Here is a 25,218-nt window from a genome sequence, read left to right on the forward strand (position 1 = left end):
TCCAATATCCAAACATAGGATTCCAATATATCAATCTTCATGTCTCGACCATTTCGAGACTCCTCGTCAAGTCCGTGAGCACATCCGGGACTCCGAACAACCTTCGGTACATCAAAACATATAAACTCATAATATACCTGTCATCGATACGTTAAGCGTGCGGACCCTACGAGTTCGAGAACTATGTAGACATGACCGAGACACGTCTCCGGTCAATAACCAATAGTGGAACTTGGATGCTCATATTGGCTCCCACATATTCTACAAAGATCTTTATCGGTCAGACCGCATAACAACATACGTTGTTCCCTTTGTCATCGGTATGTTACTTGTCCGAGATTCGATCGTCGGTATCTCAATACCTAGTTCAATCTCGTTACCGGCAAGTCTCTTTACTCGTTCTGTAATACATCATCTCGCAACTAACTCATTAGTTGCAATGCTTGCAAGGCTTAAGTGATGTGCATTACCGAGAGGGCCCAGAGATACCTCTCCGACAATCGGAGTGACAAATCCTAATCTCGAAATACGCCAACCCAACAAGTACCTTCGGAGACACCTGTAGAGCACCTTTATAATCACCCAGTTACGTTGTGACGTTTGGTAGCACACAAAGTGTTCCTCCGGTAAACGGGAGTTGCATAATCTCATAGTCATAGGAACATGTATAAGTCATGAAGAAAGCAATAGCAACATACTAAACGATCGAGTGCTAAGCTAACGGAATGGGTCAAGTCAATCACATCATTCTCCTAATGATGTGATCCCGTTAATCAAATGACAACCCATGTCAATGGTTAGGAAACTTAATCATCTTTGATCAACGAGCTAGTCAAGTAAAGACATACTAGTGACACTTTGTTTGTCTATGTATTCACACATGTATTATGTTTCCGGTTAATACAATTCTAGTATGAATAATAAACATTTATCATGATATAAGGAAATAATTAATAACTTTATTATTGCCTCTAAGGCATATTTCCTTCAAGTAAATCGACAAAAATCTCTTGGTGCACACGTCCTTGGTGGAAGAAATTAAAACTTTGCTAAAGTCCCGTCAAACTTGTACTACACATGTTAAGCATAGTCAAACGAAAGTGCCTTTTTACACCTGAGCTTATATGCTCCTGGTGTGAACAGTAAAATAAATAAAATAGAAAAATATTTTAAAAACTTCTGAATTTTTTTGTGACATGCTTTAAGAAATGTTTGTTGTGCATGTAAAATTCATCACAAAATCATATTGATCGAAGTCGTGGCAAAAAAAAATCAAAACCCCAAATGCGTTTGAAAGTAACATTTACATAACATCAATTTTGTTTTCTTTACCACGCCTTCCACGAATGTCATTTCATGATGAAAATTTGCATGCACAAGAAATATTTCTTAAAGTATGCCACAAAAAAATTCAGAATTTTTTAAATGCTTATCTATTTTATTTATTTTACTGTTCACACCTGGACATATGAGCTCAGGTGTAGAAACTCCACGTCATGTCTACTAGTCACTTTGTGGCCAATTATGCTAGTGCTTGTACGGCGGTTTGGTTATGCTTTGGTCATGAAGATGTTGACAGACTTCTACCATGCTGGTTGTAATTCTCGATGTTGAGTGTGAAGTGAGCAGATGAGCTCGGGAGCCAAATCGCTGCTCCCCATATATTGGGGAGTTTCCCCTTGGGCCCTGTCTGGATTGGGTGTAAATTTTGTCTGCTGCCTGTTGTTCAGTTAAAACTTGAGCTAAACACCATAGAGCACACAAATTTTACCCTCGATCGAAGTGAGGCCTTAATCCCTAAAGTTTCACCTCCTTCCCGATTAAATGCCTGCCTGATTCTTGCTGCAAAAAATGGGTGGCCAGTGGTCATCTACAAAGGGTCCTCCCCTAACGGGAAAGATTAATGACAAAACTTCGATTTCTGCTTTCAGGCACATGTAGGAAAATAAACAGCAGTGGTATCCAAATTAACTTCGACATGATAAGCCTGCAGGGGCGACCAAGTAGATAGACGATTCAGTTTTCAGAACAAGCAGTGTTTAAAAGGCTCACATGGACCATAGGAACTTAGGAAGAGGTGTATGAAAGCCCGTTGTGTACATTTATTGCTCACATATTCGCTGTACCACAACAGTTACTCCCTCCGTTCGGAATTACTTGTCGCAGAAATGAATGTATCTAGACGTATTTTAGTTCTAGATACATCCATATCCGAGACAAGTAATTCCGAACGGAGGGAGTAGTTGCTTGTTTTCTACAGTGAAACATCGGGGTAATATTCACAACGCTCCTCTCAAACATGAGGATGGATGCCATGTAACACACCCACTTTTATTTATTGTTACAAGCAAGACACTCAGACTGTCAGTATACTAATCCCAATGGTAATACATTTCAATCATCTTTCTTGTGTAAGGCACGAGGCAGACTATTATTACCATTCAGGGCTGCATGGTACACTCGCTTCTCCGCTAACCCAAGATCTGAAAGAATCAAGTTTCCCTGAAACATGGAAGTCAAGAAGAGTTAATAACTTGGTATATACATCTAACACAAAAGATTTCAAAGGCTGATGGATCAACAAGAAAGATGAATATATGTACCTCCACTGCCATTAATTTCCGTACATTATCTGCGTAGAGCTTCGGATCATCCTTTTCTTGCTCAGAAGGATAGTACACAGGCAAATGCACAACCTCTAGATGATTCACAAACTGACAAAGGAGCAGAAATACATGGCGTGCCTGAAAGTTTCACCGAAGTTAAAATGGATACTAGATGCTCATATATGGAAGTGCTCTTTCGTATATTTAATTAACTGAGGTTATCTGGATGACTGCTAAAATCAGTTGGGGTAACTTCAGGAAAGCACTCCCTCCGTCTGGAATTAGTTGACGCTCAAACGGATGTATCTAGCACTGAAATATGTTTAGATACATCCGTTTGAGCGTCAACTAATTCCAGACAGAGGTAGTACCATAGAACACACTCATTATGGATGCACCTTACAAACATTAGAAAACATGCTATAACCATTATTATCGAATGAATTGCGCACAAGTCTTACTCCCTCTGTAAAGAAATTCAAGATCGTTTAGATCACTAAAGTACTAGTTTTCTCAGGTCAACTGTCCATTATATGTAATTTCTATATAAACTGTTTTAGACTTTAGGGTGAGAAAATAAATTAAGAAAACAAAAGGTGTACCTCAGTATATTCCATTGTGAAAAAAATATAAAGGATACATGGGCAAAATGGTAGCTAATAACAGGAAGTTCATCAATGTAACGTCCTGAATATATGCACTAATGAAACCAACACAAAATGATATCGATGAAATGTTATTTTAGTGAAGACATCATCAATTCTATAAAGAGCATTTCATTTTATTGTTCATACATGTGGTCATTATAGGCATTTGGAACTGACAAGTACAAATGTGTGCAGACTTGCCATTGACACTCACCCCATCCATGGAGTCCCATGCTGGACTGAATCTCTTGTAAGGGTATCTTAAAATGACAGGTTGTACTGGTGCTCTTGCAAGAAAGGCCCCTGTCTTGAATGGAAGGAGATAATCCCCGTTTGTAGTTGTGCCCTCTACAATTAGGAATATAACCAAGTGTAAGTAAGATGCATAAAACGAAGACTATATATAAAAGCAGAGGCAGATTTACAAACACTTAATCCAAGTGCTCTTGGAGCACAATACGTAATTTCACAATTTCAGTTTTGAGTACAAATATAGAAGAACTCCCTCTGTAAACTAATGTAAGACGTTTTTGCAGTCCAAATTGAACTACAAAAACATCTTATATTAGTGTATGGAGGTAGTAGTAAAATAGATTGTGCTAAATTTGAACAGCTATAGCATGAAATATTGAAGTATCTTTTTATATAAGGAGCACGTAAACATATGCATACTTAAAGCCAATGCAGTTAACAATCCAAATTCATCAAGCAGGAAAGCTACTGCAAGTCAAATACAGATACAGCATCTCGATCTTATATCAAGATTGGATTGCAATCCCAGCAAAAAGGAAAATAAGATTAAAATAAGACTAGTCACATCATAGATGTAATTAGAAGATATAGTGAACAAACAAAAATATACTCCTAAGAACAAAATGCGTTCCACAAGAAAAGGAAAATATACCAGGTCACTAGCAATGCAAATATGCATCACAGAAGAACAATAAACTAGAAAATGCTTAGTTACTGTACATATGCAGATTGAATGGCAAAAGAAAGAGGTATTATTATACACCAACCAGGAAAGAGCAACATCATTGGAGAATTCTTTTGCTGATGAGCTCGCTGGATTCTTTCAGTTACAGCACCTGTATGGTACAAATTAGAAAGCAACAACAAGCAAAATAGAATGGCGTAAGGTACATTGTTTCAACGAATCCTGACCACAAAAAACAAAGTCATTTATGTACAAACAGAAGTGAATCTATCTGCAGCAACTGTATATTCAACATAGAATGATATAGGGTATGTTGTTTCAACAAGCCTGACCACAAAAAACTAGCTATTTTTGTATAAACGGAAGTGAATCTGCCTACAGTAACTGTATAAACAAACGTCAATTAAACTAACAGTTCAAGACTGGCATGACTATATTGAAAGGTCACCACGATGATGATTATGAATAAGATATACTTGTAGAGTGCAGGCACCGATCAGTTTGTGGAGATTCATTGTGCCAATATAGTAACTCTTCGAGTATGAATTGCATAAGCCATAATCTAAGCATGAACCACGACGATGAAAAGAAATCCATAACTGAAGCATGAGAAACTTTAAGTATGATCACTTAAGGTTAGATATCGTCATATACCTGAAACACCTTTGAAATCCGAAGTTTTAGACTCTCGCTGAACAAAAATACAACCAATGCATTTGCTGCATCACAACAGAAATCATGTTGTAAATTCAGTTAACAAAAAATACAGGCAACTGTCTAGCCATATACTATCCGCTAAAATACAATGTTGCTCTAACCAAAAAGGAAAGAAGTCCACATAACCCCCCAAAGTTTCACGAATCGGACACTTAACCCCCTAAACTACAAAACCGGGTATTTGGCTCCCTGATGTTTACAAAACCAGTCATATCACCCCCTCACTCTGTTACAAGTGGTTTCAGCAGGTGGTTTTGCCACACGGTTGAAAATACACTACACAGGAACTGCCAAAGGAGAAAAATCAAACAACCAAATAAGGAAGCACGGAAACAGTTTAAGCCTGGAAGCAGTTTAAGCATGGAAGCTCAAACAATGCATGCATGCACATGTGGGCATGCGTCCAGCTGCTATTCCTACGCAGTCTAAGCCTCCAGGCAGAGGCAGACCGACACCTTCAGGAAATCCGGCATCTCTATGGCTCTAGCAATGGCTCGAGCTCGACGACTTTGTCCTTGCCCCGTTGGTTCATATGTATAATGCGCCGGCCCTATGAACGAGGGCGCACCACACCTGAAGTCCGTGTCGCTGAGCGACATGCCCATCTAGCTAAAAGGGGATATGTGCGCGCGGGGATGTTGCAAGTCAGCCTGTCCATAACGTCGACGAGTCATTGCAAGTAGCGTAGTCGGTCCCTGGCTAGTCGCTGCACTGTAGCAGATTGGGCTGGAAATCACTTCTCCAACGGTGGCCGCCATCGATGTGCGGATGACCACATTGCCAGAGCAGCCCGGCCGGCGGGTGCAGTTGCTGTCCTGAGGTGCGTACATGTCGATCATGGACCCATGGGGTAGAGCCTTGTGTCCACACCCGGCGGCAGTGCCTGCTTGCGGCACATCACCCAGTAGTGCCTGACGGCTGTTTGTGCTCCTGTTTTGGATTCTTTTGATGGCGGCAGGACGAGCAGTAGTTGGAGTGGTTCATGTCACTGGCGCGTAGCAGGCGGAATGAGGGTTTAGACCCGCCGCAAAGACGTGTGCAGGTTCCTGGCATGCATGGTTGCGCCAAGTTAGACGTTAGTGCAATGGCATCGCCGGAATTGGGCGTGGCAAGAGCTCCACGAGTTCTTCATATCCATGGACGACAGCAAGACGAAGGCCCTCTCCGGAGCTGGACCCAACAAGCGACGAAGCCAGGGTGGCCATGGCGCTATGCTCTCGGGGTGCGTGGCCACGGGCTGAGTGGTCGGACACAAGCAACGGGGATGGAAAGGGAGCGAGAGGGAGTTGCAGCATGAGATGGAGGTGGGGATTCCAAAGGATGCACTGTTTGCTCGGCCCTTGGGCCGGCGATGCGCTCCAGGAGAAGCATGCTGGTTGTAGCCCAACACGTGGACAAAACACAAAACCACTCTTAAAACCATCTCCAAAGCTCCCGGGGGTGTTTTGAATGGTATTGTAAAATTCAGGGGGTGGAATACCCGGTTTTAAAGTTCAGGGGGTTATGTAGTCGTTCTGTGAAATCTCAGGGGGTTATGTGGACTTGTTTCAACCAAAAAGTAGAGAAGCAAGAGACTCAATACAGTAGAGAATGCTATTACCTTATGAGACCAACTAGGGGCAATCTGGCCACTGATCTCTTCAAGAATGATAGTCATGTGCAAAATAAGCATGTCAAAATCAATATATTCTGACAACATGATTTTCAAGAAATCATATGAATACATCAACATTAGAACATACATAACTGAAGTACCTTAGCAACAAAACTTGGAAGAGAAGATGACATGTGATAAAGAATATCCACATATGATACATGATTAGATACGATTGCCCCTGGTCTTTCCAATAATTCAGAGTGGCCCAGATCCTTGCCCTAAAAGAAATGAACTGTCCAGTTGGATATACGATAGACGCAAAAGCAGTGGCATGCAATACTCAATTATTAAAGAAGGTTAGGTAAACTGTTGAACAGACTGTTAACCTTATACGTACAAATACTCCATACTTAGCCATCTATTATCAGTCATCGTAACAATGTAACATTATTTATATTTTTATAAGAGAATAGAGATAGGTGTAGCATTATGGAACAAAGCCCAAGCATTCATAATCTGCATCCGTCTTAAATAGGAAACAAATTTAATATGTCATACATAATTCAGAACAAACACTAAACATTAGTTCAAATTCATAGTTCACTGACTAAAAAGGGAAATGTGTCACTTTTTTGTTCTCAAACATGAATCATTTTGTATTAGAAGAAACACCAAGGTGCAAGAGTACATAAGGCCAAGAGGCCCGACGCAGAAAAGAAAAGCACAACAAATCAAAACAAGATCAAGGCCTAAAAAAGGAAGAGCTGTACTAAGTCAAAAACTGCTATGCCCTCGCCCGAGTGGCCGACGCCAACACGGCTGCTGGCACAGAACTGTCTGGAGATACAGTGAGATACAGGAACACGTGTCACTTTATCTTGAACGGTCTTATTTTCGCTTACTGGAAGATGACAGAGGACCTTGAACAAAGCCATGAATGAATACTAATTCAGATAACAAACAGGTCCAGCACAGTATAGTTGCATCCTACTATTTGATCTACCAATTTTAACCCCGTGACGAACAAATAGTTCTATAATAGTAGAAACATTTGCACCAGAAGGAATGATCCCCATGCATCATGTCATGAGTGTCAGCAGCAGGCAAGTATTCGCAAAGTATACTGATGAAGGGATGCTAGGCTGACAGGATGGGCATATGCCTGACCAAATTTAAGCAAGTACACATGCTAGAACAACACGTTGATCCAGTCCAAGGAAACGGACTAGGCAGCAGAGACGTCCCCCAAAATATGCATCTCCAACTACGTCAGACCAGACCAGACAAGCACCACAACAATGAACAAACTAGGCATCACATACTACGGGCTATCACAGCATCCAGTTCTACCATTGCAGAGGTATCAAGCAAGCAGGCAACAGGAAATAGGCACATTGGGCTACGCCGTATACAGAAGTAGAAAATAGTACTATACTAGTTTACAATTGATACGCCGAATCCCCTCAGCCCCTCAGCCCCTCAGCCCCTCGCGTCGTCCCCGCGGGCGACCCGAGGGGAAACCCTAGCCGCCGCCCCTCGCACTTCCCTCCGCCCCTCTTCCTCCTCGCCGCCGTCCGCAACGCCGCCGGGCGAAGCCTGGCCAGCTGGGCGGCGGCGGGGCTCCTTTCCCATCCATCTCGTTCTGGCTGGCGCGGGACAGTGGGGACGAGGGGAGCGCCGGGCTAACGTGGGGTTCGGCGGCGCGGCGGCGGGTCTCCCGGCGATGTCGTGGCGCCGTGGTGGTGGTCTGCGAGTTGCGAGGTGGTGGCTGCGTTGGTTCTGCCCGGTGGTCGCGGGTGTCGCCGGATCTGGATCGGATCCATCTGGATCCTGGCTTCGGACTCCGTCGGCCGCCGCGGGGTGAGGTTGGTCGCCACTGGCAACGTCGGACTGCTGGTTTTGGCGTCTGGAGATCTACTACGGGGTCTTCTCGATCCTCCTTTCCGGTGGGTCGAGCACCATGGATCTTCCATCTTCGCAAGGTTTTGGATCGTGGCTTGTCGCCGGATCCGGAGCAGGCGGAGGATTGGTGGCATAGGATGGGGACCGGAGGAAACTTTGGTCGGCTAGGCCGGCCCGGCATCGGCGACGTCGCTCAACGCCGCTATCCTCTGTGGAGGCGAAGCCGAGGTCTCTCCTATCCACCTCCGAACACATCCCGGACGAAAGTCCAAAATTCATTCTGGATTGGGCGGCGGCGGCGTCCTGCACGTCGCATCCTCCATGGAGGCGCCGTCTTGGGAGGACCAGCTGTTCGGGGGAGAGATGATGTGGATGGTGGGCTCCGAGTACCTCCAGCAGTGGCGACGGTGCGGAGGTTGCCTGGTGGTGCGGCGTTGTATCTTCCGCGTCGATGACGATGATTTTGGCGGCATGGTGCGGCTACATATCGTTCATGGATGCAGCTGGATGGACGAGCGCAGGGCGGTGGAGCTGTCTGGTGCCATGGTGGCGTCGACGGCAGCGAGACCGGGCAAGGTGTATGCAGCAGTATAGCTCTGAAGATGGATTGGTGGCAGGTGGCTGTGGCGGCCTCATACCTGGCGGGTGGCCGGGTTGAGGAGCATGCCGGACTGGTGGGTGCCCATACCCGGCAGGCGTCCAGGTTGGGACCTCAGGTCTTAGATGTTAGGTTTGGCTGCGAGGTCTGTTTGGTATTAGGCCCAGACCATCAGCGCCCCTTCATCAGTTAGATAGGAGTAGCGACAGAGGTTGCGAAGATGGTGGCTTTGGTCTTACTGTTGTACGACTTTGTAAGGTTTTGTGCTAATAATTAATAAAGTGGCCGTATGCATCGACCAGATGCAGAGGCCGGGGGTTTTCCTCCTTTTCGAAAAAAAAAAAAACTAGTTTACAATTGCTACCTCGGCATCGGGGAAGCGGCGGTCGTGCTCGCGGATCCAGTAGAAGCCAAAGACGAAGAGCATGGCACGTGAGAGGGCGCGGCCGCAGCGCACGACCCACGCCCGCCTCCACCCCTGGAGCCGCGCGTAGCCCTCGCCCTCGCCCCCCGCCCGCTCCTCCTCCACCCACAGCGTGCACACGCGGCACACGAGGTAGTAGGCGACGAGCACGAGCACGCCGGCCACGACCCGGAGCGGGAGGAGCACGGCCGCGGCCACGGCCATCCGCGCCGCCTCCGCCGCCCCCAGGGGGCCGCGGCCCATGGGCCCGTACGCGTCCCGCCGCGCGTACGGAGCGTACCTCCGGTCCAGCTCCTCGGGGCTCTCCCGCGCCGCCGGTGCAGCGGCGGAGGGGGGCGGCTTGGCCGCGACCTCCCCCTCGCCGCGGATGCTGCCGTCGAGCTCGGAGGGGGCGGTGGCGGCGTCGACGGCCATGGTGGCGGAGACGGAGGGAGAAGCTTAAACCTAGCGGTGGCGGTGGCCTTAGCAAGCACTAGGTCTGCATGACGAGGAGAGAAGCGCCGCGGTGGGGTGGGGAGGTGGAGATGGGAACTTGGGAAGGGATTGATGGCGGTCGACTGGTCGGGGGTGGCGTGGGTGGGCTGGACACGGGGGAGGAGGACCACGGCGGGACGGGAATGGGGGGGAAGGGAGAAAGAGCGTGGGATTTGGATCGGACGGCTCAGGGCGTGCGAGATGGGTTTACCGGAGCTACGACTTTGCGTGGACGACTCGAACTAGCCAGGCTCAACAGAATAGGCGCAAATGTGACGTGCCGTCGGCGGCAATGACAGAATTCGCCACGCGTACGTCTCAAATCCAATCCGTGACGGCGAACCAACTTCTATTTTTTATATTCTTTTCATTTCATGAGTTGAACAGTTTATTGGATTGTTCTGGCGTTCCTCGAATGCTTGATGGATTATTCTGGAAACTGGGAGGAGTATGGAGGAAACAGAAAAAGGAAGTTTAATACTAAAAAAATAGCAAGAATCTTATTATGCATGTTCACTTTTCATATAGTATCAGTGCATAATTTATATTGTTATTCTATAATTTAGCTGCTCGCAACAAGGATTATTTTTGCCCGAACATCCTTCTCACCCTTTTCCACCAGTTTTAGATGCTCGTGAATAGCATGTCCAGTCGAAATATATTTTTTCATTATTCGTTTCGCTTTGTTTCAAAAGGTGTATCCCCATTGTATTGTTTTACTGTTTTTTTTCTGTCTATTATATAGTTTACACTAGTTAGTGGCTTGCGACATTACATTAGTTCCTATTGCATTTTGTACTAATGTGAATTGTACATTTTTCTAGGTTGCTGCATGGCATTTTATATTTTGAATAGTACATTGCATCTTCTTAGTTTATCTATTATTACCTCCGTACACTAATGTAAGACGTTTTTTGCACTTCAAATTAATGTACAAAATGGACTGTGTTATTTGTATAAGTTTACCTCAGTCTCTGACTTTATTTGAACAAGCATTTTCTAATTAGGTCAATTGCATTTGTGTCATTTGACTAATGCATTTCTATTGTCTGTCTAATGTATTTCTCAGCCTCCTTACGATAAAATAGGGAAAATCAGAGAAAAAGGAACTGGTAGAAAGAAAGAACTAACCATTATACAAATATTCCTTGTGTGGTGATTCTCGTGCTTACTCTAAGAGGGCGTTTGCCATATTCCTATCTAATGAAATGAAAACTTTGAAAGAAAAAGGAATATTCTTACAAATCTTAGTATCTCCTTCCTCATTATTCATGGAGTGGTGATGACAAGTTTTTATAGGCAACAACATTCACTTTTTTTGCGAAAAAACGATTTTTTTTAACTATGATGATTTTTATAGCAAATTCGGAAACTATACACCCTAATGGAGAAAAATCAAAAGTATCACCCCGTCGGCCTCCTGTTGGCCGAAAAGGGACTTTTCGGCCTCCTATTGGCCGAAGAGAGACTTTTCGGCCAACCGTTGGCCAAAAAGGACTTTTCGGCCAAGCGTTGGCCAAAAAGTACTTTCCGGCCAACAGTTGGCCAAAGAGTCCCTCTTCAGCCAACACCTGCTCTACTGTTTAAAAAAATTCATATCAAATAGGATTTTTAGTATTTTAATTTGATTCTTTTTGCATTAGATTAGAAATTTTATGAAGTTTCTGTAGATATCAAGTTTGACTAGATTTGAAAGTTTGAATTTAATTTTTTCATGAATTTTCTCAAATAACTAGATTGCCTATAATTTAAGTTAGGAGTATTTTTTAAGATGATTCTTTTTGCTACTGGTTCTTTGTGAATTTGTTTATCAGTAGTAATTAATTGGCGAATTTTATAATTATCTAAAATTAGGTTTTTATGAAAACAGTTCTGTTTTAGTGTTTGTTAGGTTTTATGCTATTTCTTTTAATTTTAATTGCTTTAAATTTTTTTCTTTAGTTTTTTGACATATTCTTTTTGTTTCTGTTTAGTTATCAGTAGCTATTTTATTTGTAGTATTTTTTTGTATTTTATTTCTGTTATCCTACTAGAAAACTTGTTTTAAGCTTCATAGGAGTTTATATTTAAAAGTGCCTTGTAAATCCTGTACAACCATTTCCATTTTATACATGAAAAAAAATACTTTCCCGCAATCTTTTTCCCTCCATTTTCTTTGCCGCCATTTTATTTCCCGTCATTCTCTCCCGCCACACTAAGGAGTGATGCATCGACGAAGGATGACGATGATGCCTTCATGTGGAGTGTGAAACACTGTCTGAGAGAAGTCATAAGTGTTTGCAGCACCAACGCAGGAGACACAGACCGTGTCAGACGATGTTATCTACGATAGTCGACACCATGAGGCTCGTTTTATAAGTTGAGAAGTGAAGATGGCGAGAAAGAAGATGGCGGGAGAGAATGGCGGGAAAGAAAATGGAGGGAGAGAATGGCGGGAAATAAAATGGCGGGAGAAAATGGAGGAAGAGAATAACGTAAAAACCTAATTTTAAATAATCCTAAAATTCACCAATTAATTAGTACTGATAAACAAAGTCACAAAAAATCAGTAGCAAAAAGAATCATCTAAAAAGAATACTCCTAGCTCAAATTATAGACAATCTAGTGATTTGAGAAAATTCATGAAAATTCAAATTCAAACTTCCAAATCCAGTCAAACTTGATATCTACAGAAACTTCATAAAATTTCTAATCTAATGCAAAAAGAATCAAATTAAAATACTAAAAATCCTATTTTATATGAATTTTCTAAAAAGTAGAGCAGGTGTTGGCCGAAGAGGGACTCTTTGGCCAACTGTTGGCCGAAAAGTACTTTTTGACCAACCGTTGGCCGAAAAGTCCCTCTTTGGCCAACAGGAGACCGAAAAGTCCCTTTTCGGCCAGCAAGAGGCCGACGGGGTGATATTTTAGATTTTTCTCCATCAGAATGTATAATTTCCGAATTAGCTATAAAAATCATCATAGTTTAAAAAAAAATCCGAAAAAACAACATTCACATTATTTGGCACTAGTATGTGTAAACGCACATAGATTTAGGGCACCGCACCTGCGTAGACACTTAGACTATTAAAATTAATAATTAATTAGTTAGCATCGATGAAAGAGTCTTTATCCACAAGTTTGAGCACTTACAAGATTACTTTTTTTTTCCCGCAAAAAAAAATACAAGATTACTTTTTCGCTAAAAAAAAGTTTAGCACTGGTTCTCTCCAACGCATGCTGCCGTAAAAAAGGGTTATACTGAAAGAAAAAAAAAAACTAAGCCCTCAGTGACTCCCTCGGCATCAATGCCAGCCTAAATACCAAGATTGAACCGGATTAGAACGAAACTACCGGGAATCAAATCCTGGCGTCTATGCTAAGCGTCCACGTTGTAGATGCCCTTAGGGCATCTCCAATAGAGGGACTCTTGTATAGGCACTACGCTAGCGCCATTCTTCCCATCGCAGGAGCGCTGTACCAACAGTTGAGGCCACGAGATTTTCCAGCTACTTTTTAGCGCCCATGATAGCGCCCGGCTCCTCTGAAACAAACTGGCGCAGAAAAAAAAAAAGACAGGCGCCCGATGACTGGAGTTGCGTCGGCGCAAGCCGAAATCCTGGTATCGACCAGGAATTGGATGAAACGGCGAGGATTGGGACCCTAGCGCCCGTCGTAAGAGCCTGCATTGTAGATGCCCTTAGCATACAAGAATGATATTGTTGTATTTGTTCTTAAAAGATCTCCATTGCTATATCTTTCTTAAAAATTAGACACGTTATAATTTATAACCGACACTATACGACATGCACGTCATCGTTGTAGTAGTAAACCTTCTACCGTACGATATGGTAATACTTCACCTCTCTAGTGTTACCTTCGAAGAGATTTCTTTTAGAACATGTACGTGTAGCAGGACCCTTAGGCCTTCCACAGTGTGTTCGATGTCACAACTCTGAAAAGTATGCCACGCACACGACGATGCCAAATGAAATATATTTAGTACCTCCCGCACACTGTGAAAGAATTGGGCATTGATTGGAGGTCAGACTCATACATATAAACTAGTTATATATCAGCGACAGTTGCCCCACTACCAGCGACTTGTTCCTGGCTCACAGCTGGTTCTTCCCATGAGTGACAGGCTTAGTTTATTGCTTTGTTGGATGTGTCATCGGAGCAAGTAGATGCTCCGGTTCTCTGAAAAACAATTATGGCACTAGCTGGACAATGGAGGGCACCGGTATCAAATGAAGCAAAAGTGAATTTTGCATCGCTTTTGGCCTAAATAGTGGAGGGCTTATCTTAAAACTGCAAAACCTTTCTCCTCCTATCCCATTTTCTTATAAGTTTTTAAAGGATCAAACATTTTTTTCACCTAGCATACCCCCTGAAACTTAAGCCCTTAAAAATCAAACATTTTTGCGCATACGCTCATTTGAACACGCATATTTAAACTAGGCACTTTCACGACGTTAACATCTTACATACCATAACTAACAGTTCAAGCCTACTACGTCAGAGACCAAATTGACATCATACTAGCCCTACCATCGATCTAAAACATATAAAAACTACAAACAACTACCTGGTGTGAATTGTATAATCCCGCAAACCATCAAGTCTTTGAACACAAGTTGCGCCCGAGGCCACTCGGGTGAGGGCACATCTACCTGGGGTCAAAACACACTCCCAAACCCCCTCACCGAGAATCAGAATGCGGCATATAGTGCCTTGTCTCGCAAGAGGCGGTGGGCCAATGTAACGTCCTCGATGCGGCTATATCTCCCACGTGTCGAGGCACGACTTAAAGGCATAACCGCATTGAAAGTAATATCGCAAGTTAGGCAATCATCACAACATCCCATGTAATATATATAATAAAAGGGGAGATACATAGTTGGCTTACACTCGCCACGTCAATCAAAATACATAAATAGCATTACAACATTCAAACACTCATGGCCCAACTACGCGCCAAAATAAAAGATAACCTAACATGCGAAACGGTCCCGATCACCCCAACTGGGCACCACTACTGATCATCAAGGAAAGACACATAGTATCGGCGTGAGTCCTTGTCGAACTCCCACTTGAGCTCAAGCACGTCATCTGGAGCGGAATCATCAGGCCCTGCATCTGGTTTGGAAGTAATCTGTGAGCCACAGGGACTCAGCAATCTCGCACCCTCGCGATCAAGACCATTTAAGCTTAATGGATAAGGCAAGGAAAATATGTGGAGCTGCAGCAAGCGACTAGCATATATGGTGGCTACCCTGTTCGCAAAAGAGAGCGAGAAGAGGAGGCAAAGCGCGAGCGAGTAACTAGAGGACAACCTGCGCAAGCATTACTCCAACACCATGTTCACTTCCCGGACTCCGCCGAGAAGAGACCATCACGGCAACTCACACAGTTGATTCATTTTAATTAAATTAAGGTTCAAGTTAACTACAACCGGACATTAACAAATTCCCATCTGTCCATAACCGCGGGCACGGCTTTCGAAAGTTCAAATCCCTGCAGGGGAGTCCCAACTTAGCCCATGACAATCTCTCACGGTCAACGAAGGAATTGACCTCCTCCCGAGACGTTCCGATCAGACTCGGTATCCCAGTTCTTCAAGACACTTCGACAAGCTAAAACAAATCCAGCAACACCGCCCGAATGTGCCGACAAATCTCGATAGGAGCTGCACATATCTCTTTCTCAGGGCACACTCAGATTGTCCTAGGTACGGGTAGGCCAGCCCAGAGTTGCCCCTGGTGGCCACCGGCAGCTGACAGGTGGACCAACACTCAGAGGAGCACTGGCCCGGGGGGGGGGGGTTAAAATAAGATGACCCTCGGGATCCGGAAACCCAAGGGGAAAAGAGGCTAGGTGGCAAATGGTAAAACCAAGGTTGGGCATTGCTGAAAAAGCTTTAATCAAGGCGAACTATCAAGGGGTTCCCATTATAACCCAACCGCGTAAGGAACGCAAAAATCCGGGAACATAACACCGATATGACGGAAACTAGGGCGGCAAGAGTGGAACAAAACACTAGGCGAGAGGCCGAGCCTTCCATCCTTTACCAATTATATAGATGCATTAAGATAACATGGCAAAATAATGATATCCCAACAAGTAAATAATGTTCCAACAAGGAACGGTCTCCAATCTTCACCTGCAACTAGCAACGCTATAAGAAGGGCTGAGCAAAGCGGTAACATAGCCAATCAACGGTTTGCTAGGACATGATGGGTTAGAGGTTTGACATGGCAATTTGGGAGGCATGATAAGCAAGTGGTAGGTATCATAGCATAGGCATAGCAAAAGAGCAAGCATCTAGCATAGCAAAGATAGTAGTGATTTCGAGGGTATGATCATCTTGCCTGCAAAGTTGTCAGAGTTGACTGGATCCTCGAAAGCAAACTCCACGGGCTCCTAGTTAGAGAACTCGTCTCCCGGGTCTACCCAAACAAGACAAACAAGCAACAAGGACACAATCAACCACGTGCAAGGCTCAAACAATATGATGCAAGGATGGTATGCTATGCGGGATGCAATATGTGATGCATATGCAAGATTTGACAAGGAATGCATGAACCTGGCCTCAACTTGGAAATTCAAGTGTGCCACTGCAAATATGAGATGAAATGCTTGAAAACGATATAAAGAACGCCGGAATCGGAGTTACAGTTTGGAAATGGCAATCGATTCAAATATGACCATGTTCTGCGATTTACAGCAAGTAGTCATCTAAATGCGATAAGATGAACATGCTACAGCACTCAAACATGGCATCAAAATACATGGAAGGGATCCATTCAAGATGCTTAACAAAAGACTAGCACTGAGCCACGGCCAATTCATCCATAATAGGTTCAAACAAGCATGGCAAAAATGCATTTGGTAAACAGATTTCAGACTTAGTGAAATTAACACTTGTCTGGAATTTCAGATCAGCTAGCACTCTTTGGAGCAAGGAAACAATATGCTACAGGACCTTAACATGGCAAAGTAAAGCATGGCATGGAGCTACTCAAAGAGCTTAACAAAAGTCCCTTAGTGATCTTGAGCTAAAAGGGATCATAAAATACATTTGCAAGCATGTGAACATGGCAAAAACATAATCAGTTCTCAGACTTAGTGAAAACTGGAGCATGCTGAAATAGATATCAAGTGGGCATGTTTACGAGCTCGATGCACTCACTATAGATCAAGTCATGACAATCTAAGCATGCACCCATCAAGAATACACAAAATACAAGCTATACATGGTAAGAACAATAGCATAGCATGCACGGATCAACTACAACATCCTCGGCAAAATTGCTAACAAGTAGACAATTTGCCCAGATTCCCGAAATGACAAAAGTAGAGCTCGATTGACTCAAGCTAGGTCGCTCCATAATTGCAAACAAAGACATGGATGGATAGAGCACTACAATATTAACAAAACATCCTTACTGATCATCCTCAAAATAGGCACGGGTCACTAGGAAACAACATGAACATATGGCCATATGAGATAAACAGGTCAAGGACTTAGTGGAAATGCTAAGTCCCTGAAATCAGCATTAACAAATGGCTCACTTTGCAAGCTTGTGCTAGTCACCACACACATCACAAAAATACATGGGTTGCACCTCTGGATAGATGGCAAAACATATAACAAAACACATGTAGAGCTCATGGGTATATCATGCACACAATAAAAATGGCAAAAATGCCAAATATCTAATTGGAGCAGCAGATCTGACAATTATCCCAAATAGCATTCTTCTAATAGCATTTCGGGCTTCCAGATGAACTCAAATGAAAATGATGCAATGAGATCAAATGATGTGCTCTTCGAGACGAACATTTTGATATGCTATATGCCCAAAACAAAGCTACGGATGCAAAGTTAAGTTGCGATGAACAGGAGCAAAAAATTAGGGTTTCGGGCAAAAAGTCAACCCAATCTATTCTCAGATCCAGATCTGCACGCTTTACAAGGTTCGTCGGAGGAGCACTGTTCACCGGAGCTAGACAGGGAGGCCGCCGGAGAAGGACTTGTCGGCGACGTCGCGGGTAACGGCGGAGGGCGGCGGAGGCGGGGATGGCCGGAGAAGGTGGCCGGTCCGGGTGCGGCGGCGCCGGCATCGAAGGCGGCCGCGGCGGCGCGGTGGCGCCGGCCGGCGAGAGCGGGCGAAGCCGCGGTGGCGGCGAGAGCTTCCAGGCGGCGGGGCGAGGCGCGGGAGGCGCGCGGAGGGGGCCGCGGATGGGCCTGCGGGCCTGCGGCGGATCCGGCGAAGTGGGGCTCAGCGGGAGCTGACGTGGCGGCGCGCGGTAGGTCGGGCGGCGGCGGGCGGACGTGTCCGGTCCGCTCTGGACACGTCCGGCGGCGGCGGTGGATGGATCTAGGGTTAGAAGGGCAATTTCGGAGGGGTCTTTATATAGGCATAGAAGGAGTTAGGAGAGTCCAAATAAGGTGCGGTTTTCGGCCACGCGATCGTGATCGAACGCTCTAGATGATGGAGAGGGTTTTGGTGGGTTTGGGCCAACTTGGAGGGGAGTTGGGCTGCAACACACACGAGGCCTTTTCGGTCCCTCGGTTAACCGTTGGAGCATCAAACGAAGTCCAAATGATACGAAACTTGACAGGCGGTCTACCGGTAGTAAACCAAGGCCGCTTGGCAAGTCTTGGTACAATCCGGAAATTTGTAATCCCCACACATGAAAGAAAGGTAGAAATGACCACCGGAGGAGAACGAAGCGCCGGAATGCAAAACAGACAACGGGGAAAATTCTCGAATGCATGAGATGAACACGTATGCAAATGTAATGCACATGATGATATGATATGAGATGCATGACAACGATAACAACACACGGAGACAAAAACCCGAACCCGAGAAAATAAAATAACTTAAGGCCGGAAACAGCAAGAGTTGGAGTACATATTGGGAAAATCATATCCGGGGTGTTACAACACTCCACCACTACGAAAGGATCTCGTCCCGAGATCTAGGACCGAAAGAACGCCGGGTACTCAGAACGGAGGTGATCATCGCGTTCCCAGGTAGCTTCACGGTCGGAATGGTGTGACCACTTGACTTTGAGGAATTTGATTGACTTGTTGCGAGTCTTGCGTTCAGTCTCTTCAAGAATAGCAACGGGGTGCTCACGATAAGAGAGATCTTCTTGGAGCTCAATGTCCTCGAAGTTGACGGTGCGGTCAGGAGTCTTGAAGCACTTTCGAAGCTGAGAGACATGGAACACGTCATGAACATTTGCAAAGTTTGAAGGAAGCTCGAGTTGATAGGCGAGATCGCCTCTCTTGCTGACGATCTTGAAAGGTCCCACGTATCTAGGGGCAAGCTTCCCTTTGATACCGAAGTGACGAGTACCTTTCATAGGAGAGACGCGGAGGTAAACATGATCTCCGATCTCGAAAGCCAAATCACGGTGCTTACTATTCATAGTAGCTCTTCTGGCGGGATTGGGCTGCTTTAAGGTTATCTCGAATGACTTTGCACATTTCCTCTGCCTCTGTGATTAAGTAATTTCTGAGAAGCTGACGTTCACCGGTTTCAGACCAGTTGAGAGGGGTACGGCACTTCCTGCCATACAGAATTTCAAATGGGGCCTTGCCTGAACTAGCTTGAAAACTGTTGTTGTAAGAGAATTCAGCATATGGAAGACAATCCTCCCACTTCATGTCGAAGGAGATCACACAAGCCCTGAGCATATCTTTAAGAATCTGGTTGACACGCTCGACTTGACCGCTAGTTTGAGGATGGAAAGCTGTGCTGAAGTGGATGTTGGTTCCCATGGCCTTCTGAAAAGAATCCCAAAACTTGGAGGTAAAGATGCTGCCAGGGTCTAAAGAGATCACTTGTGGAATACCGTGCAGAGAGACAATCCGAGAGGTATAGAGTTCCGCCAATTGAGCTGCAGTGATTGACTCTTTGATAGGCAGAAAGTGAGCCACTTTAGTGAGTTTGTCGATGACAATGAATATAGCATCATTGCCACGTTTGGACTTTGGAAATCCAGTCATAAAGTCCATCTCAATGTGGTCAAACTTCCATTCTAGAATGGCAAGAGGTTGGAGGAGACCAGCTGGCCTTTGGTGTTCTGCCTTCACTCTTCTGCAGACATCACATTCATTCACGAATTGAGCAATCTCGTGCTTCATTCGAGTCCATCAATAAGCCTGCTTGAGGTCCTGATACATCTTCATGCTCCCAGGGTGAATGGAGAGGAGAGAATTGTGAGCCTCGTTCATAATCACTTTACGAATGTCACCTTTGGGCACAACAATACGATCCTCGAAGAAGAGAGTATCCTTGTCATCAAGGTGGTAGCACTTGTACTTGGGTTGACTCTTGGCAATCCCAATCTTCACCTTCTTCACCATAGCATCAAGAAGCTGGGCTTGGCGAATCTGGTCTTCCAAGGTAGGAGATACTTGAAGGTTGGCGAGGAAACCTTGAGGAACAACTTGTAGATTAAGTTTGCGGAAAGCTTCACAAAGCTCGGGTTGATAAGGCTTGAGAATAAGACTGTTGTAGTAAGCCTTCCTGCTCAATGCGTCAGCAATCACATTGGCCTTGCCTGGAGTATACTCGATACTTGGATTATACTCTTGAATCATTTCGACCCATCGAGTCTGCCTGAGGTTGAGATTAGGCTGAGTGAAGATGTACTTGAGACTCTTGTGGTCAGTGAAAATGTCCACTTTTCTTCCCAATAAGAGATGTCTCCAAGTCAAAAGATCATGCACAACAGCCGCCAACTCGAGGTCATGAGTGGGATAGTTCTTCTTGTTGGGCTTCAACTGGCGAGAGGTATAAGCCACAACTTTCTTCTCTTGCATCAACACTGCGCCAAGACCTTGGAGAGAGGCATCACAAAAGACCTCGTACGGCTTGGATTCATCAGACGGAGTCAGAACTGGAGCGGTGACCAATTTCTCTTTCAAAGTGTTGAAAGCAATGTCACACTCCGGAGACCAAACGTACTTGACATGCTTCTGGAGAAGATTTGAGAGAGGCTTCGCGATCTTAGAAAAGTTTTCAAAGAATCTTCGACAGTAGCTAGCGAGACTGAGGAAGCTACGGAGTTGCTTCACGTTCTGAGGAGGTTTCCAATTCACAATTGCAGACACCTTCTCAGGATTCACCGCAATGCCCTTGGCAGAGATGATATGACCAAGATAAAGAACCTCATCGAGCCAAAATTTGCACTTGGAGAACTTGGCGTAGAACTGGTGTTCCCTGAGCTTATCGAGTACCAAACGCAAGTGCTTGGCATGATCTTCCTTGTTCTTCGAGAAAACCAGAATGTCGTCGAGATAGACCAAAACGAAGTCATTGGTGTAGGCGTTGAAGATGAAGTTCATCATGCGAGAGAACGTCGGAGGAGCACTGACGAGACCAAAAGACATGTCAGTGTATTCATATGACCCATAGCTTGTCCTAAAAGCCGTCTTGGGAATATCTTGCTCACGGATTTGAATCTGATGATAACCCATACGGAGATCAAGCTTGGAGAATACTTGGGCACCTTTGAGTTGTTCGAACAGCTCGTTGATGTTGGGAAGTGGGTATTTGTTCTTGATGGTCTTCTTGTTCAATGGACAGTAATCGACACAAAGTCGGTCCGTTCCATCCTTCTTCTTCACAAAAAGAACACCACAACCCCACGGAGAAGAACTAGGCCGGATGAGACCCATTCTCTCTTGAATATCGAGTTGCTTCTTCAGCTCCTTCAACTCTTCAGGTCCGAGCTTGTAAGGACGCTTGCACACAGGTTCCGTGCTAGGCTCAAGATCGATGACGAATTCAACTGGCCGGTGCGGAGGCATTCCTGGAAGCTCTTCTGGAAAGACGTCTTGATATTCGCAAACGACTGGAATTTGCGAGATAGCATCCAGTTCACCCTTCTCATTGAGAGAAAACAGACGGATGGTATCATCACGAGCGGCAAAGACAATTACATCCTCAGACGAATGAGTCAATTGAATCTGCCTGGCTGCACAATCAAGATGCGCCTTGTGCTTAGAAAGCCAATCCATCCCGAGAATAAGATCAATATCCGAGTCACTAAGAACCGTTGGAGAAGCCAGAAACTTGTAATCACCCAAGGTGATAGTAACATCCGGAACGATGGAGTTAGCATGCATGCGCTTACCGGGAGAGACAACTGCTAACGGACTAGGCAAAACTTGTGAAGTCAATTCATGCCTAGATGTAAACGGTCTCGAGATGAAACAATGCGATGCACCAGTGTCAAAAAGAACTTTTGCAGGAATATCATTAACAGGAAGGTTACCCATGATGACATCTGACGAGTCCTCTGCCTGAGCTGCGTTCATCAAGTTGACCTTGGCGTGCTTGGGGTTATGCTTGACCACAGCTGTACTTGCCGATCTCACAGGAGGAGGAGGAGGAAGACGCCTCTGATTGAAGCATTTGTTGGCATAGTGACCCTTCTGTTGGCACTTGTTGCATGTGACCTCTGAAAGCGGACGGTGATACGGAGCACTCGACCTTGGAGCTTGAGACGAAGTCTTATTCTGAAAGCCAGGGTTGGGTGGGTGGGAAGATCCACTGCCACCTTTGCTCTTCTGATACGACTGACGAAACGGAGGAGGAGGAAGCCAATACTTCTGCTGCTTGGCCACTTGAGTAGAGGAAGAAGGAGTAGCATCTCTGACTCGCTTCTTGGAAGCATCACATCTCAGTTGAGCGGCCTCTTGCTTCAGTGCCATGTTGTAGAACTCATCGTACCTCAAGGGCTCAAAGAGAACAAGTGCTAGCTGAATTTCTTCCCTGAGACCACCCCTAAACTGGTATATCATGCTCTTCTCATCAGGGATGTCCTGCTTAGCAAAGCGGGCGAGCTTCTGAAACAACTTGTTGTAGTCATAGACAGACAAAGAGCCTTGCTTCAGGTTGCGGAATTCCTCACGCTTGCTTTCAACCACGCTTTGAGGAATATGATGAGCTTTGAAACCTTAACGGAATTCATCCCAGGTAATCACACGTCCACCTCTGGAATCCTTGTACTGCTGGAACCATTCTGCAGCTTGGTCTTTGAGTTGGAAGGAAGCGAACTTGACAAAGTCCTCAGGCCTGACATTACTGCACTCAAAATGCTTGCACAGATCCACGAGCCAATCATCAGCATCAGTTGCCTCAACACAATTGCTGAAAGTCTTTGGCCCGTTAGCAAGGAACTGGTTGAGTGTAGCAAAGTGATTTTGATTGTTGCCTTGGTTGCCTTGGTTCGCTTGATGCGCTCTTGAAGAATTTGCATGATCAACTGTGTGTTTGCATTGGTTGCGGCCATCACAGCTTGCCATGCCTCCGGAGGAGGTGGAGGTGGTGGCGGATCTTGATTCTGATTCTGATTGGTGCTCTTAGCGGGAGCCATCCTGAAGAGGGTGACAACCATTAGCACATTGACAGACAAATATTGAAGCTGAATCCAAGGGAATGAAAATTGCAACATATAGTCTTCACATCCGAACAAAATGAACGAATACATTCCTCTTGAAATGGTCACATATCCATAAATTGAGAAGCCACTTACAATTTAGGTAGAGAAATAAATCAACAAGGTACGGATCAAGAACGAATACTCGGTAAGAAATCCCAATCTCAAACCAAATATCCGTGGAAGAAGAACTAGAGCTACAAGAATTCCCGCCTATGAAACTCCCGAACCTTTCCGGTTATGCAATCAGGTGTTGGGGATACAGGGGAAGCATAATATCTCACCCAAATCTAGAAAATCCTACATCCAGCTGTATCCATCCTTCAACACATAACCGAGAAAAACTTCGGAAACCATCTACCTCAACCTTCGAAAAGCATCCGTTATACAAGTTATGGCGATACTCCCGAACTCCCGCCCCAGTACTGGGTGGCGTCGAGGTTATCTCACCAACGAACTGCATAAAGGAGATTTTCGATGTCGGCGTACTAAACTCAGGTATTCCAGAACTGCAACGATAAAATTGTGACGACAACACCTCGGAGCTCAACTCCCCGGGACACTGCCACAACCCCTAAAGACAGGAGGCACCAAGAACAATGTTCTTGTCACAAAACCATCGGAACGGTTCCAAGATACCCGCGTGATCCTAAAAAAATTTAGTGAAATTTGAGAAGAGAAGAGTCAAAACTCTACGTCAGGATGCCTTACCAGAGCGATGAGGAGACTGGGAAGTAAAAAGAATTCCTAAACTCTCTGATATATAATTCCTAAATGACTCAAAACATTTTCCTAGACTCAACTCGGCTGCTAAAAACGATCAAGCAATGGGGGCTCCTAAGGTCGGGGAAGGCTCTGATTACTAACTTGTAATGCCCTCGATGCGGCTATATCTCCCACGTGTCGAGGCACGACTTAGAGGCATAACTGCATTGAAAGCAATGTCGCAAGTTAGGCAATCATCACAACATCCCATGTAATATATATAATAAAAGGGGAGATACATAGTTGGCTTACACTCGCCACGTCAATCAAAATACATAAATAGCATTACAACATTCAAACACTCATGGCTCGACTACGGCGCCAAAATAAAAGATAACCCAACATGCGACACAGTCCCGATCACCCTAACTGGGCACCACTACTGATCATCAGGGAAAGACACGTAGAATTGGCGTGAGTCCTCGTCGAACTCCCACTTGAGCTCAAGCGCGTCATCTGGAGCGGAATCATCAGACCCTGCATCTGGTTTGGAAGTAATCTGTGAGCCACAGGGACTCAGCAATCTCGCACCCTTGCGATCAAGACTATTTAAGCTTAATGGGTAAGGCAAGGAAAATATGTGGAGCTGCAGCAAGCGACTAGCATATATGGTGGCTACCCTGTTCGCAAAAGAGAGCGAAAAGAGGAGGCAAAGCGCGAGCGAGTAACTAGAGGACAACCTACGCAAGCATTACTCCAACATCGTGTTCACTTCCCGGACTCCGCCGAGAAGAGACCATCACGGCAACTCACACAGTTGATTCATTTTAATTAAATTAAGGTTCAAGTTAACTACAACCGGACATTAACAAATTCCCATCTGTCCATAACCACGGGCACGTCTTTCGAAAGTTCAAATCCCTGCAGGGGAGTCCCAACTTAGCCCATGACAAGCTCTCACGGTCAACAAAGGAATAGACCTCCTCCCGAGACATTTCGATCAGACTCGATATCCCGGTTCTTCAAGACACTTCGACAAGGTAAAACAAATCCAGCAACACCGCTCGAATGTGCCGACAAATCCCGATAGGAGCTGCACATATCTCTTTCTCAGGGCACACTCAGATTGTCCTAGGTACGGGTAGGCCAGCCCAGAGTTGCC

General features: G+C 45.1%; 1 protein-coding gene across 1 annotated transcript; it reads right to left on the reverse strand.

The window, feature by feature from the left end:
• Positions 1-2,078: 2,078 nt before the first annotated feature.
• LOC119276398 (lysophospholipid acyltransferase LPEAT1-like) lies at positions 2,079-10,009 on the reverse strand. The gene is made up of 8 exons (XM_037557455.1): positions 9,369-10,009; positions 6,663-6,782; positions 6,508-6,545; positions 4,845-4,909; positions 4,273-4,341; positions 3,468-3,601; positions 2,604-2,744; positions 2,079-2,502 (listed from the first exon to the last, which is right to left on the reverse strand). Exons 1-8 carry the CDS (start codon positions 9,840-9,842, stop codon positions 2,395-2,397), a joined length of 1,149 nt encoding a protein of 382 aa, XP_037413352.1. The 5' UTR covers positions 9,843-10,009; the 3' UTR covers positions 2,079-2,394.
• Positions 10,010-25,218: the final 15,209 nt, after the last annotated feature.

This window comes from Triticum dicoccoides, chromosome 1A, assembly GCF_002162155.2.
Source record: "Triticum dicoccoides isolate Atlit2015 ecotype Zavitan chromosome 1A, WEW_v2.0, whole genome shotgun sequence".
In the NCBI taxonomy this organism is placed as follows: Eukaryota; Viridiplantae; Streptophyta; class Magnoliopsida; order Poales; family Poaceae; genus Triticum; species Triticum dicoccoides.

What these genes read in the sequence shown, in the direction of transcription:
- LOC119276398 (XM_037557455.1), bottom strand. Translation starts at nt 9,842, where the DNA reads ATGGCCGTCGACGCCGCCACCGCCCCCTCCGAGCTCGACGGCAGCATC. An exon ending in CCCCTAGTTGGTCTCATAAG is followed by an intron (nt 4,910 to 6,507) that starts GTAATAGCATTC and finishes GTTGTGATGCAG; the next exon opens with CAAATGCATTGGTTGTATTT. An exon ending in GGATTTCAAAGGTGTTTCAG is followed by an intron (nt 4,342 to 4,844) that starts GTATATGACGAT and finishes TGTACCATACAG; the next exon opens with GTGCTGTAACTGAAAGAATC.